Source organism: Dermacentor variabilis, chromosome 3 (assembly GCF_050947875.1).
Source record: "Dermacentor variabilis isolate Ectoservices chromosome 3, ASM5094787v1, whole genome shotgun sequence".
Classification (NCBI taxonomy): Eukaryota; Metazoa; Arthropoda; class Arachnida; order Ixodida; family Ixodidae; genus Dermacentor; species Dermacentor variabilis.
Window position 1 is genome coordinate 44,779,927 of NC_134570.1, and position 16,554 is coordinate 44,796,480.

Consider the following 16,554-nt stretch of genomic DNA (forward strand, 5'->3'; position numbering starts at 1 on the left):
CCCCACAGTACTTTAGGAAGGTGATAAATGCATGAAAAACAGCTTTCATGTTTGAATTCAGCAGCAGATATAAGCAGGATTGCTATTAGGCAGGCATGCCTCAAACACTAGATGGCTTCAGCTCCGTCGCTGCAGCATGTGCAATATATTGCACGAGCTTTCCCTTTGGCTTCATGCTTTTCATTTTAACTAATAGTGTACAAAAAGCAATATTTTATCATTGTATTGGATACAAATATTCAAGGAAAGCCACCTTCAAGTATCAAACAGGCCCAATGTATAAACAAAACTTAAAAGTTTCATGGGGTCTGTGCAGAAATAAATGCCAGATGTCAGATGCATATATAGATATTAGTGTGTAGTTCTCGTTGAGAGTTAAGTGCAATATAAAGCAGCATTCATAATTTTGAAGGAATCCAAATGTGGCAAGATCTCCCAAATAATGAAGTGGTGTCTAGATCGAGACAGTGAAATTACAGGCAGCCTAAAGCAAGACATGCTCACTCAAGGGCTGTTAACTATTACGCATAAGTGACCCCCTCCATGTGTTTATCCAGAAACTCTTGTCTCTATACAACTGTGGTTCTGCTAAATTAGAATCATACCATTGCACACCTCATTTGCATCAAGCCTCACTTTGCATCAGTCTTTCCCCTTGTTAACTGCAACAACTTTTGTTGTACCTGATAGTCTTTGAACAAAAATGTTTCACAAACACTTGCTAGTGGCAGCTTATTCAACTGCCCCTCTTTTTTTATTTAGATTCAGCTTTCATTTCTGTGTTCACTTCAAGCTGGTTTTGTTTCTTCAAGGAAAATATAATTTTTCTTTTTTTTTCATCTCCCATCACACGTTTGATGAAGGATGCTTCACCAATTGTCATACCGATTCTTTTAGACTACTTGCTGCAAGTTTAGCACATTTATCCTCAGATCCCCGTTCATCCTTGTTCTGCTAGCACAGTCTGTAGTAATTAGTGTTGAACCAGCTCATAAAACATATGGTCTCACTTGAAAATATGTTGATCTTACATGAAGCTTATCCCAATAGTCCGCTAATTCACAATGGTCTACAACAAATATCCTATAACTGTACAGTTTGTTAAACATTCTACATGAAATATCTTACAGGAAGTACACTGCACTCATAGCGGTTTCTTTGCATATATGTTCATTCTCGTCATCAGCCTATTTTGGTATCCACTGCAGGAAGAAGGCCTCTCCCTGCTATATCCAAATACCCGTCTTGGGCTAGACAATTCTAACTTGCACCTGCAAGTTAGAATCAGCTCAAATCAAATATTCAATATATATTGGGTGGCATCCCCGAAAAGGTTGCAAGGCCTTGAAGGTGCGTGGTGCCACCCAAGAGACTGAACTTATAAATCCGATCACGGAAAGTAAGATCGAGTGCGTCGTTGCATTTAATCCACGGGGTGCCACAAACACCACTGACAACACTAATGTGGCTTACCCATCTAATAGAGGACTCCACTATAGTGGTGCCGGGCATTTGTACCAGTACCAGTATAAACAGTACCAGGCACTTCGTTCGTTGCCCGTCCAGCCGAAGGTCGTACCGTTCCTCTCGTCTCGACAGGTCTACAACTATCCTACAGGCTTGCAGAGAGCTAAAAGAAAATATCAAGGGTTGACTTGGGCATGTTGGTAGTACATGTTCATAATAAAAACACCACAAGAGACAGAGACAAATGAAGAAAGACAGAGCACTGTGTTTGTCTTTCCTCATTTGTCCGTGTTTCGCACGCTTCATTTTAAAAAAGACAATATGTTCAGAAAATTTCACTTTTTATTGGTGAATAAAAATTATGCACAGATGTACATCAACAAAGCATGGGCTAAACAATTGCCATGAGGTGACAAGATACATTGACAAAACAGTTGCTTAGAGGTGACAAAGCAATTTTCTTAAAAACGTCTAAAAAATGAGCAACATAGCCTATTTAAAATCCACATCAGTTAGACCAAGCACTATGCAAACAAACACCGCAGATAATACAACATGTAAGCGAGCTCTCAGTGGTAGTGTCATAAATGGGGATGCAAGAGTACTTGCAAGGGTACCCCCCACCCCCGCCTATGTAATACCCTCTCCTGGAGGGCCTTTAGGGGCAATGTGAATAAACAAACTTGCATAACTGTGCAACATTATCATAACTGTGCGACCCAACAGTGAAGCCTACAAGAAAATGCACCAATGTGTAGGTATATGTCACTTATCCTTTGTCAGATAATGTGCATGTAGTGATATCATTGTTAAATTTTCTCACCATGCTTGTCTCTAAGTAAGCACTTTTTTTTTACATCAAAATCGCAAGTATCACTCATGGTTCTCAAGTGCCTGTGCCTATAACTATGAATGCCTCAATGTACAAAAGTTGCTGCTGAGCATGTTGAGGGGCATTCATTTTATTAGGTACTTCACGAAAGCAAATAAACACACAAGCTTGGGTTTGGATCGTAGCAGTGCACCAATCGGCTACAGCTCTACTGAGGAAGGAGAATGCTACATGCAGATTTGCACATGAATAGAACACATTAGCACGTTCTGCCTAGGCAGCAGAGCTTACCAACCACTCTCACAAACTATTGGTGCCATGGCTGGTCAATTCAATGAACAGTTGCACCTGACTGCTACCTCTCCCCAACCACCTTCACGGAATGGCGACTTCAGGCAACCGAGCCAACCATGCAAGCACAAGCACAGCCACTTAGAGCGAGTGTGACGGCAGCCTTTCTGTACCAGCCGACTTCCCACAGCTCCACGGCCTCCTGGAGTTCTGCATCGCCTAACGAGCCCTCTGGTTTAGCCAGCCGAACAGCCATTTCACTAACAATGTGACTGACTTACTGCTGCATTACCACCATGCATTAGGGGAGCTTTCAGAGGGCCGAATTGTGGAACTGTGAATGGCACCTCCTGTGCCAAACATCTGTAAGAACCTGCGGCACAGCGTAATCGGCTACTGTACTTCGTCCTCCTCCCAGCACGCTGTCATGACCACTTTCACCCCATAACCAGTGGCCTCATTGCATATCTTCACAATGCTTACCCATGTTCACCCATGCTGATTGTTATCACATGCCAGTCCAGACCTTCAACCTCTCTTCATCCCATGAGTTGTCACACTAGCTCAGATAAGTCCGCACACCTGCTGTTCCCACAAAAGGAAACTGAGCCAACCACAAATCCTGTCCGCTTCTTTACAACTCCCACTTCTTCCTTACACACTGCCACGGGCTCTCATCCCAACCTGTTGTATCTGGTGACCTCTCACAACCATTTCCGAGGCTTTACCACTCACTCTACCAGGCACACTTTCTCTACATGACAGTCCAAGGACCACTTCGAGCAACCACCACCACCGCCCCAACTTTGTTGTCATAGGAATTCTCCTAGCAAGCAGGAGCAAGTAGACCGTCTTCTGAAGAGCAGTGCTCTTGATCCCCACAGATGCCTGAACTGCAAAAGTTTCACAGATGTAGCCTTGCCATGTATTCATTCAGCTTGAGTGTCAATTCTACCTCAGCATGAGTAAGGCACCACGCCACCATGCTTCTGCTGCAAGTCCTACACAACTGCCGCTTTTTCTGGTATCACTGCTGCCGCCAAATTCGTGTACTCTATATTCATGTCCCCAGCAGCAAGTAAACCTGCTCTTAATAAATTAAGCAATGACAGCTATCGGAATCCCTCATGAGACATTGATACTGCAGATACACCGAGATTACCACACCAAGACACCACTCCCGACGGCTTCTCGCACCAGCCACCTCCACCTGTCCTTTGCATTGTTCCTGCAGCTAAGCTTGTGAAATAGCATGAATCAGCTGCGACTGATCGTGCAGACACCAGCTTTTGCTGTACTATGCCAGTGCCATCCGAGCACCAATGGATGACACGGTCCTCAACATCAGCCCTTGCTGGACCCTTGCCCTCAGCATACACCTGCCTGGTGCACCTCGGCCCCGATTCCAAGATCCGTCACACTGGAAAAACAGATGTATATTCAACATAACACTGTCAGTGGGCAAGACTGCACGTTTCATGTACAGCCACAGGCTTGGTCTTCCCATGGCTATGTCTTCCTGCAGGCTCGCAGCTGACAACCTTCAGATAGGCAACTACGACTGGCATGTACGTACTTCTTGAATCTATGCAACCCACCGCCCATCCCCAGCACCACTCTCAGCCTTGACCTCTAAAGAACCGTATGTACCATTCACCCCAACATGAACTCGACCAGGACAGCCCAATTGGCCCTATGAACTGCCACCATGTGTACGCACTCTCTTATTCGAGCGTTTCTTTTGCATATATTATTCAATCGCACTGCATGCTAGGGGAAGTACCTTAGCAGAAATGCGCCAATCAGCTACATTATCGCCAAGGACGAAGAAAGCTGTAAGCAAATTTGTGCATGTATAAAATGCTAGCACAACTGGCCTGTGCAGCTGCACTTGCGAAATGCTCTCAGCTTCAAGGCTATTTGGCTTCGACGAACCATGACCGTGGCATCTCCCTCTCCTCAAATGCCTCCACATGCTTTTCAACTCTGTCTTGATTAGCAGCCTATGGCATTATTCTACATGTCGTAAGAGGAGGGAATGGCTGCACTCTTTGCGTGCATCATAAGTGATTCATAATCCCATACAACCAGTAATGGCCTTCATGGCATTCCCACAACCAGTTTTCTCATCTGCCATGGTCCCATTTGTTACATGTGGTGGCATAAAAGCCGGCTCTGCTTGCCATTCTAGACGGCTCACAATGAAAGGCATGGCACACTTGATGAAATTGCTACCGAGCAGCCATTAGTAAACCTTATGGAGGTGCATGCGCTCGCCCGCCTTACCACAAATTCGCATAGTAATAGAGGCACACAGCTCCTACACCTTGCTGCATCTACGTCAAGAGTGCTGGAACATGAGCTGCTACATTTGCCACCCCAATTAGGTCCTCTTGTCGAAATGCTTACTTCAAGTTTCTTTTATCCGACCATTCCAAGTTCCAAGGTGATTTCAGTAACAGGCACTGACGAGGACACAGACAAGAAGCAACAAAGGCTTGATGAGGTCTGCACACCATATTACTGGCAAGCATGATGTATGGTGCTCACAGGTTGAAACACAACACTGCAAGAGGGTGGCCGCCGGTATATGCAATGTCGCGTGGGAGCAGGGTGATGCAGTGTGGTATACCGCGAGGGTGAGAGCATTTTGTGCATAGGCTTACTGCTTCCAGCTGCCAATGAATGAGACTGCGGTTCCCCGCAGCTCCCCACTGATGCTGCATGCCTGGCGTGCTAGAGTGTGCCGCCAATGTCGTCACACTGTCTGCTCGCATGCTCTTGTTACACATGCCCTTCCAATATGGCAGATATTCTGTGCACGTAAGGCACATTTACGTTCATCTTAATAAAATGAATGTCTGCATGAAGGAATAGCAAATGTTATTCTTTCTTTTTTTTTTCTAGAAGGTTACATTCTGCAATAAAGTTTGCTATTCCTTCGTGCAGACGTTCGTTCTATTCAGATGAACGTAAAAGTGCCTTACGTGGACAACACATGTGCCGCATAGGAAGGGCATGTATAAAAAGAGTGCGTGAGCAAATAATGTCGTGAAACCATCGGCACGCAAGCACGCTCCAGCGCACCAGGCTTGCCGCGCCCCTCCGGCGCTGCAGAGAACCGCAGTCCCATTAATAGGCAGCCAGAAGCAGTAAGCATACGCTCAAAACAATCTCTCTCGCAAAGTACCACAATGCAACACCTTGCTTCTACGAGCAGTGCTGCATGTACTGGTGGCCACGCTCTCACAGTGTCGTGTTTCAATCCGTGAGCACAGTACATATCTAGGTAATGCAATGCATGAAAAGAGCCTTTTTTTATACAGGTGCAAAAAAAGAAATACAACTTGTGGAATATCGGTTAATAAATTAGATGAACAATTACATATTGATCGATTCTCGTTTTATAAAAGGACCACTAGAAGTAAATGATACAATAAACAAGAAACAGCAATAGAAAACTAGCTATTCTGCAAAAGCTCAGGACACACCATGCAATGCCACATAGAAGCGAAGTAGCAATACAGCAGTGCAAGGCACTGGGAAAAAAACAGCATTACAACAGTTTGTACAAAGCATACCATGACAGACACACTTCACAAAGCATACCATGACAGACACACTTCACTAACAACAGCTTTCACATGTCATTACTCGCACACAATAACAGTGAAAAATACATAATAAAATAAACAGTCCAATGGTTTGTGCAAAGTGTTCTACTATAGACACTTTGCAAACAATATCAGCAGACAGGACTATTGATCAGTTTTTAAGCATGTTGATGACCAGATGCAAAATACAAATAAATAAAAATGCCACATTAGTGATCGAGAAAGGGGGAAAAATTAATTATACCCTCACACTACTTCAGCTTGCGGCCAGACCAACAAGCCCCAATTCAATGTTATCAATAAGGTAGAAAAACTCAATTTTATGGCCAGAGCACACACACGTAACAAAGCAGCTCCCTTCTCAGCAGCAGTCTACAAGACTTGGCACAGAACCATTGCAGTTAAGATTCCTACAAGAACATGGATGTGCAGATGCCAAAAGGAGGACATGCCTGCCTCTAGAGTCACCAACATCAATAGTATACTGGGCACAGTTTTCAAGCAATCCACGACTGTATGGTGAAATAGAAAAGATTCCTGAGAACTAGAAAGGGCGGCTAAACTTTGGCCATGCTAAAGAACAATTGAGCACTGCACATAGCGCTAGCCAATAGCCATGACAGCCTGCCTGCTTGCCACTGCCAGGCAAAATAAACAAACTGTAATTCACCCACAATGACAGAAAACAGAACCCCTGACAAATAAGTGGTCAACATGCATGCAGCATCAGCAGAGAACATTCCTAACAAAAGCTGAAAACACTTTTGCAGCTTTTAGTCTGTGGTGCTCTCCCGATTTTTGTTATATGGGAAAAATAAAGGCAAATTTCAAATGTCGCGATGTTAACCTTTCCACCATGTCCAAAAGAAATATAGGCTTCGATTATACCACTCAGCAATAAAAGCTCAGAGTAGAGCAGACACCTAATAGTTTGTATTTTTTTTTTTTTTTGTGCAGCTTCACTTCACTGAATCTACGTGCCTGTAATGCCCACTGGCAAGAACAAAGAGATTGCCACAAATAAAAATTGCATATGCTGCAAAAAATATGTGTGCAGGAACAAATGTAACAGATTGTCCTCATTTATCATCAGATGGTTCCTTGTGCTTTAGTTTCACATGGAAACAGTATTAAAAGCTAGCCTAGCAAAAAGTCAATACGAAGTGCGACACAAACAAAAGTATTGCTATCATTTGCATCTACAGCTTCTAGACCATTCATGACAGGAGCTTCTGTGCAAACATTCTGGCAATGTCATTCTTGTCTACGACCTCCAGGGCAAAGTTAGTTAGCATAGAGGGTAAAAACTTAGTCACAGTTGTCTTGAACAACTTCTCGTGATCACTGGGGCCTGAATACTTAAGACTTAATGCTGTCGCAGCACTTCAGCACCATTTTTGCCAATATCACACACCAATGCTTATGGTGCCGCATTGATCAAATTGCATTGATCGCAAAATGGCATTTAACAGCAAGAATAATTAGAAATCTAAGCTTTCAAACCCGGTACACAGTCGACGACAACTCCATTACATGTTTAAACGCAAGCACATTAACCTTGCGACTTGTTGACAATGTGCAAAACAAGAACACTAACCGATACATATATATTTTGTTTTTTTTTTTCATGTGGCACACGACTGGGGCTCTCGGCCAATGCAGTTAGTTCATTGTATAAAAGTAAGCCACTGAAATCCTACAGCGAAGTAAGCGGCTCTTGAATGCAAAACAACAGTATGACAGCCTAATGTGTGCTTTACTTCACAGACAGCAGTCACTGCTCTATTACTATATCCTTAATCCCAAGCCACAGTTTTAGTAAGGCGAACAGGTTTTGTCACATTTTAAGACTTCCAGAAGTGCATACACTGCCATTGCGACTTTTCCGCATAGGTGCTTCGACAGAGAGAGCGCTGCAAGCCTGGATTGAAATGCGAGGCGGCTCAGAAACTATACAAGAGACTATGGTGTAAATTATGCAGAATGAAGTCCCCACTGCTCTCTCAGTTCAAACATTGCTAGTGTTGACAAGAGAGTTCATATGATTAACTACTGCAGGCAAGAATACTTTCAGCTCGCTGTACACATTTCGTAAACTCGCCATTTCACCACAAAGGATTCCTTTAGAAGATCAGTAGTCAGTCCCTGTAGGCCTTGTACATCTACAGGTGGAATCAAAACTTCTCTACAGAGTTCCCAACATCACAGATGTAGGATGAGCTGCCTACAGTGAAGAATACACACTGTGCCTGCAAGTCATCACTGCTGTACAGGCAGTGATTTTCTGAGGGCGGTGGGTGTTGGCAGTGCATAATGTGAGGTACATCAAAAGCACAAGCACCAATGAGCATGTGCTGACAATGAAAATATATGGAGCTTGTGTCCGCATAAATTCCCAAGACATGCACGTACTTGCCATCCTTCATGCTGACATAATATGAAGAGGTTTTTCGCGGAACTAAATAGTCTGCAGCATGTACGACTACTGTGCCAACCTGTGCTCGGAAGTACCTTGAAACTTCAGGCACTCTCTCAAATTTAGATATAAACAATTCCTGCACAGTTTCTGACATCCCTGAAAATGGCTGGGGCACACCAAGAACACATGTCTGAAAGCATGCCTTGTACTGAATTTCCATCTTCGCTTTCGCAGATGCTATGCGAGCAGACATAGTCACTGTTCTTTCCAAGTTACGATACATCTCTCGCATAATGCACCTCTCAGCTACCTGCATTGGCACAAACTTCGCCGCAGAAATAAGACGCAATACAAAGCCATTGCCATCTTCAAAGGGAAATGTCGATGTTGCCCAAAGAGGACCAAACATTCGTGTTGACTTCGGCAAGTGTAGCAGTTGGTGGACATTAAATGTCATTGAAGATTCTCCATAAAGTCTTGACATATGAGCAACAAATCTCAGCAACAGCTCTTCTGCCTCATTTATGCCACTTGCAGTAACAATATCTTTAAGCAATAAAAAAACAGCTTTCGAAAGCAGAGAAAAATGAGCCAGGAAACTTTGTGCAAGCACACCTGAAAGGCATGGAATACTATAAAATAAAAGCCAATGCCGCCATTCAACAGCCTTCCAAAAAGAACGCTCCGAGAGTGGTCGCGGTGTTCGTCCGAATGTTATTGGTGGCTTGATGCTACACAACCTCCCATCCAGCAATTTCAGCTCTCTGCCAATGTAATAGGCAGATCCTACAGATGAAAGCCACAACTCAGTCAGCTGTTTTGTTACACCTTCTAAAACACAATGCATATAGTCTGGGGGCAAGCCCCACACAAGGTCTAGACTTTTTAGCTTCATCAAAGGAGATGGCCCCTTAATACCAGCGACTGTAGTTCTCTGGTGTACAGCTTGAAGCATCGCCTTGAAAACACCTTCATGCGTCCTTTCTGGGGCTGGCTCTGCATGGCACAAGTACTTCAGTGTTCCTGCAAATATAAGCGCACAAATGCAAAGGTCATCTCCTGAACGCATCAGAATAAGCTATGAATTACATCATATGGCAGTATCAGCAATTCAGCTTTAGTAAGTCTTCACTCACATACACTAAGAAGTATTCCTGCAAAATAAGTGACTCAGCAATCGGCCTTTGTCCATATAGCATAACAAAACCAGATAAAATATGGTGATTGCAGCTATTAAAATTGGTAAAGTGTGCAGAGCATGCCACCTAAGCATAACATGATGTGGTACCACTACTACTGGTGGCAGCACAGAGCATTGCAACAATGGTGCTTTCGGCAGTACAGTGGGAAAATGATCAGCGATGTAAATAAGAGGGTTAAATGAATTCTTGATGGACTCTGCAGTTAATCCACCAATGTTTAAACCACAATGATTTTTATGTTTCTATAAGTGGTTTAGCACACTAGCTCAAAAAGCCAAGCATTCAGCATAAATTTATGTGAGCTTTTTAGGCAGATAGCTACCATGCCCAAGTAATTAACCACTTATTTTTCATTTACATTTAAATCATTTAAAACATTACCTTTCAGTGCATTCCCACTTTATTCGCATACATGTGGCAGCTAAATCTGCAGTAAAAAACTGTCAAAGGAAACAACAGAGATAGACTCCAATTCAGTGGTGCAAGCTAATGTAGTGCCTTTAGGGATGAGAATATCTTCAGATGTCATGTTTGTAGCGTAGAGAAGTGCAGAGCCATGATAAAACTAAGCCAGTCCTGATGCAAAGGTTATCCCTCTTGCGAGACCGCTTGCAGATGGTAATACGAGCACGTCGCCGCAGTCAATGACATCAGACGTCATAGTAACAATGCTTTGATGGCGAGGAGGTAGCGCAGTATCTTCTGCAGCAAGCAAGTGAAGTGGAGCATCATCTGCATGAAGTGAATAGGTCGCGTCGTTCATGTGGAGAATGCGTTGCCCGCAGCAGATGGAGGCGGAGGCCATAGAAAGAAAATCCCATCCCAATATGAGCTGCTGGGCACACGAACTTAGCACTGCAAATTGTACGTAATGCAGAAGTCAAGCGATGGATATACAAGCAATGCACATGACGGTAGGTCGAATGGCGGCCCCTTGAGCAGCGAGCAGCGTAGGTCCATCATAGGGGGTCGTAACTTTCCGAAGTCGCGAACACAATTCACAGTGAATAACTGAAACACTAGCACCAGTGTCTATCAAAGCTTCTACTTGTACACCTTCTACTACAACCAATATCATGTTGCACGGACGCGATAGAGGAATTTCTGTCCTGTCGTTTGATGCAGCTTTTCCTCCAAAAGCCGGACGACGCTCTGCGAATTGAGAAGCAGGTCCAAGTGGGGACGTGGAGTGGCGAAGGGGTGATGGCGAGCAGCGTCTCGCAGGACGGTACGTCGGAGCCATCTTGGATGCTACAGTAGGCGATGGTGAGCGGCCGCGTGGTGGAGCATAAGGATGGCATTGACCATGGAGGCTCCCTAGACAATGGAAAGTAGCTTTGGGCGAAAAGTCATCCCGTTCGTATACGTCATATCCGCAACGCTCGTCTTGCTGGCGCTTGTGGCAAAAATGTGCTATGTGGCCACGATAGCCGCAGTAGTAGCGGATGGGACGAGGAGGATGCCACTGCGGATAGCTGGTTTGGCTAGGTGCGCTGGTAGTCATGGAAGCCATGTGGGCCGGCGTTGGTTTTGAAGGCATCAGTGGAACGATGACTGGAGTAACTGCGACAACTTGTGCATATGTTGGCGCGGTCCAGATATTTCAGTAACTCAACTTGTTTCTAAACTTATGCTTTGATGTCATACATATAATTGTACCCATGAATTTTGCACTGTACCATGTTTTTTTTTCTATTTTTTTTTATATTCAATTTCGTTCCCGGTCATCACAGGAGGTAACCGGAAGTGCTGCGCAAGAAACAAGAGTGTCACTCGGTGCTCGTGCTACTAAAATGTATCACTTTTTTTCTGCAATTTCTGCTCGATTTATTTTGACATTGCATAGCAATGGAAACAAGTATCAAGCACCAGCATATAAAGTAAAATATAAACATAAAGTAATAAAGCAAAAGAACCAATGTTCTGCTGAGACTCAAACCTGGGTCTTTTTTAGTGGGAAGCAACCATTCAACCAAACAACATAACTTATCGCAGCACAACTACTGGCATTACCATCTTCTGGCTTATTTTTTTGGAAGTTTCTTCTGCATCACTCCACCATGACACATTGAAAACAAAAAGTGCAATGCATGAAGGAAGAAATAAATTCACCGACAATCAGGATACTCCCTAATGCAGAATTGGAGCACAGCTCTATACATGTTTTCATTTCGCAATATATTGGCTGGCACAGACAATCAGTCTTGTGCAGCCCACTGCAAACAGAGTGAAGTACGGCGCGACTGCCTTGCTAATTTAGAGATTGCGGGAGCCAGCGTGTGTGTGACGCGTGCTTGCGAATCACAGCAGCAGCCGCCGGCAGACCTCCTTGATGACGCGCACTACTCTGGCACCGACTCGTAGCCATCATCGCTACACTACACTTTTCTTCTCATGCCTTCGCCATACCCTCCTCCACAGCCTTCCTCCTCACATCTCGTCCCCTGCTGCAGTCCGTATTCACTCTTTCATTCTTCGCTGCGGTCATTTGCTCAGTTACGCCAACGCTCGCCGCAGAACAAGCGCCTACGAGCTGCACTCTGCAATGAAGATGTGCCCTTCCTGAACAGGAAGCATCTGCAACTTGTAGGGCAGTAGCTCCTCTATGCATGCCGTCTCTGATCTCCGAGCTAAGCACGCCTACGCCAACCAAAGCCACATCGGAGAGCAACCACTGAGATTTGTTCCATAAACGAGGGCAACGAGACCTAAAATTACATGCGAGTTTTGCCACACTTTTTGCAATGCATCTAGAATTGTCGGCTTACCAAGACCATTGAGCTTGTAATTGCAGCAGCATAGCTTAAACTCCCGTTCCATGCACAGGCAAAAGCACTTAACTTTTCTGCTGACCTACACACTAGTCCTAAAAAGGGCTTTCAAGTACCTTCTGAAAAAAGTACCTTCTGAAGAAGATACAAACGGAAATTGGCTCAGGAATACTAATGTTCCTGTGGCTTCATAGCATGCTGTCATAATGCCATCACTGATAGGTTCAGCTGAATTGTATGTTCTGCAAGTAATAAATTTGCAAATCGTCTGGCTGAAGCCACAAATTAATCCATGGGTATCATAGCGCTATAGGACACAGAGAAGACGGAGGCAACAGCATGAGCGCTTGTCCTGTTGTCTCACTCTAGTCTGTGTCCTATAGCGCTATGATCCCCATTAATGTATCTAACCAACTAGCACAACGAACCATACTTCTAAGCCACAAATAATTTGCTCATACGGAGATAAATTATGTTAAATTCCACTACCAGTTCTCTAAAGAAATGTTCTATAGAAAATGTCCTGTAAAAAACAATATATACACTGCTTTGAGAAAAACTAGTCAAAAATTGCCCAATGTGGCATAAAAACGTTGCAACTATCCAGACCACTTAGTAGATGGGAACATATGCAACAAAACTTCACCCACCCAGCTTTTCCATCTATCAAGATAGATCTCCAGCTCTAGCCTCAGTGCTGGACAAATAAATACACTTTCTATGATAAATGTGTAAAGTTAAGCTTGCACTCAATTTGCCCTCCACTTGCTGGTTCATAGTACTCACTTAATATTTTTGCTTCTGTTGCCAATAAGAGTTTGACAACACCAATTCAAAGTGCTTTGTAGCTATGGGCACTAAGTACCATGCATGCACTCACCTTCTACAGCTGTGCCTCTCTCCAAACACCAACTACAGCCAAAGTAGCCGTTGAATTGCTTCATGTTCAGAACTGCAGCTCTAGCTGGCGAATCAACACAGCAAGCAACTGCATGGACCGCTGATTTAATTCGTCTTCCACCATGGGACCATGTAAGAGTTCCAATATTGGCAAGCTCTTCAACAAATTTGCCAATGAAAAGATGCATTGGAGGGTGAACTTTTGAAAACCACAGAGCGCCAATTGCTATATTTTGCCACCGGACTTGAGCAGGAAGCTCGTTCAAAAGAATTTGAATTGGCCAAATTGAATATTTGCTCGATTCAAAAACTGGTGCACCATCTGTATTGAAGCACAGTGTCAAATCTGACCAACTCATATTAAACTGTTTCCTTATGCTTCTATACAAATCACCGTCAGTGATGTCACTGTATGTTCCTGGTATACAGCGTCGTGATGCCAGCAACTGCAAGTTTTGAAGCAGTGCACCACCAACATTCTTCAATATATCTAGCATCCGCTGCCTCATATCAAACATCAAGAAGAAACTCCCAGAATGCTTCAGGCTCTGAAGCGTCTTCTCCGTGCCACATGACTGACAAGTCACCGACACATTTTCTTCAGATTTTGAGAACTTCCCCAAATATTCATGACAAGTGTGACAAAAAAAATGTAGCTTTATCAGTTCTTTCTTGTCTTTCCAGAGCTTTCGGAAGAAATATGTGCTTCCAGGCACTACATTGCTTCCTAACAGGGCATTTATCAAAATTAGCAGACCTCTAATTTGAGCCCACGTCAGTCCAGCACTGACAACATAAGCTAAGATGAGCAACAGTGCCTCTGCCTTTGTCGTCGACTGCGAAGGGAGCGTTTCCTTTGAGAGTTTCAAGAAGTACTGCTCAGGGGCATCATCCAAACCAAACTGTTCCGTGTCACAATCTTCGGCTGCACTGTCACCTTCGCTGTCATGTTGCACCTGTGTATGGTCGGCCTCTTCTTCGGTTTCAGAGCTGACATCCTGCATGGCAACACTGGGAGCAGGAACAGAGCATTCATCTTCGTCTCTCTCGTCTCTTTCACATGTGTTGCTGGCATAAGGCATTGGCGGTTCATCATCAAGGCAGCTAGCAGCCATGTCTGGTAACATGCTCAGGTTGCCATCCCGAGATGCATCTTCAGAAACACTGGCTGTCCGATGAACTGGAGAGTCCTTTGCACAAACAATGGTCGCTGCCTGCTTGTTTGGTGCAATAACCTGGAAAAAAAGGCCTTCCAGTTTTAATTAAGTGGTAATTACTTTTACTGCGTACTGGGCAGATAAATTACAGTGGAAGTGATGTGTAATAAACAGAAGTATCACAACTAATAATAAACAACACAAAGAATAAGTAATATAATTGATATCCAAAACATTAAAAAGGGTCACACAATGGAAGGCTCGCTCTGGGCTGAGGCTTCCCTTGTTCAGCCATTATTAATAATTGATATTACAATATGTGTATAACATGCTGCCATATAATCAGTTGCAAAATACTCAATTCAGGTGGTTCGTAAGGCATCTTAGAAGCAGGATATTCTAAGTGCACTGTACACAGAATCGTATGAGCACATGACACTTAATATAACCTGGATTAATTTTAATTGCTGCGCTCAAGTTCATACCGACATGAGCAAAGGATGAAATTATGACAAAATAGAGAAAACATACGCCCATTGGAAGCAACACAGTGATGCTGTTTTGTTGCATCATGTGCATTAGTTTAAAATACAACTAATCCTGTTTTCCAATAATACAAATGGCTGCTGACAAATCTCAATGCCAAGGATACAGAAAGCTCCCCTAAGCTATCAAGCTAATATAATACAATTTATTATATTTTATCACAATTGTGTGCTTATTTATTTGTTAAATCAAGGAGTGCACAAGTACTTCGAAATGCAAAGATCTGACGGCAAGGGAAAGAATCCAACGAGTTGGCACAATCCTGCAAAAGGGAATTGATGCACTGGCCTCTTGGGTCGATGTGCTAGTAGCATGTGAAAGAAATGTATTATATTTGAGGGCAACAATTACCTACATTGTCACATGCTCAGTTATTGCTTATGCTCATTTGCCTACACAAGCAATCGAAATCAGAGAACTTTTGCAACTGCGTTGTCCATTCTAGATTTGTTACCTGAATATAGGGCACAGCAGCAATTCTTCTGTGGTAGTTCAACGCGTTCAAGCCCAGTCTTTTGTTTAGAGCTTGAGAAAAAGAGACGCAATTCGCTGCGGCTCAGCTACGTCGTGATTTTAAGTGACGCATTCTCTCTTTTGACCCTGGTGGTCGTCTGATGCTCTCGCAGTTGCTTTCACCGTTCTAGACTAGAGCCTTGATCGAGCTCTGTACGAAAAACTACACAGGACTGTTTTTACTTTCTGCCTGCATCGTAAAGCGGCGCCGCGGCAATCGTCATGGGAGCCCTGGATTAGGGGCCCCGCCAACAGTCCTCGGACTAGTCAATAAAGATGTTTATATTTCTCTGCACAGAACTCGACTTTGTGCTCGGCTGCAGAACGCCACAGCCACTAAACCAAAGTGGCATGTCAAAAACTGCCTACCCCCCCCCCCCTCCACCCAAAAAGAACTTGTTATAATCACTGAATTATCAGTATTGCACGTACCTTGCTAGCGCTGCGTGTTTTCGCTCGCTTGGCAATGCTGCTGAGGGTCTGCTTTGGTACTTGATCAGTTGAGTTCGGTTCCAAGTACCGCCTGTAGCGGCCTCGCGTCTTCTGCGACATGCTGCGCGCAAACACTAGCAGAGAGCAGGCTGGGCCTGCGGCACGCTTATTACTGCTGCTGCAAATACTTGCGGGCAAACACAACTAAGAGCTAGCTTCACCTTCGGAATACCACAAAACTTAGTCGAAACCCCAAAAGGAGGCATGTACAAACCGAACCACGCGGCCGACTATCCAAGATTATGGAGCCATGCGTGAGCAATGGATATATATTGTGTTTTGTGAGATGGAAAACATTGATGGTCGCCACCTGGCCGCTGCTTTTTTTTTTCTTTGCTAGTAAACATAAA

The 16,554-nt window shown here is 44.0% G+C and overlaps 2 protein-coding genes across 2 annotated transcripts in view; both read right to left on the minus strand.

The window, feature by feature from the left end:
- The window catches only part of LOC142575488 (uncharacterized), a 164,073-nt gene that overhangs the window by 110,655 nt on the left and 36,864 nt on the right, over positions 1 to 16,554 (minus strand). The gene's annotated exons all lie outside the window — the stretch shown is intronic.
- LOC142575487 (uncharacterized) lies at positions 1,774 to 16,528 on the minus strand. The gene is made up of 3 exons (XM_075684894.1): positions 16,145 to 16,528; positions 13,477 to 14,731; positions 1,774 to 9,646 (listed from the first exon to the last, which is right to left on the minus strand). The coding sequence occupies exons 1-3, from the start codon at positions 16,262 to 16,264 to the stop codon at positions 8,379 to 8,381; spliced, it is 2,643 nt and encodes an 880-aa protein (XP_075541009.1). The 5' UTR covers positions 16,265 to 16,528; the 3' UTR covers positions 1,774 to 8,378.

Coding starts and splice junctions, on each gene's coding strand:
- LOC142575487 (XM_075684894.1), bottom strand. CDS start 16,264: ATGTCGCAGAAGACGCGAGGCCGCTACAGGCGGTACTTGGAACCGAAC. Junction 14,732..16,144: donor AAACACGCAGCGCTAGCAAG/GTACGTGCAATA, acceptor CTTTTTTTCCAG/GTTATTGCACCAAACAAGCA. Junction 9,647..13,476: donor GAGAGGCACAGCTGTAGAAG/GTGAGTGCATGC, acceptor TTATATTTGCAG/GAACACTGAAGTACTTGTGC.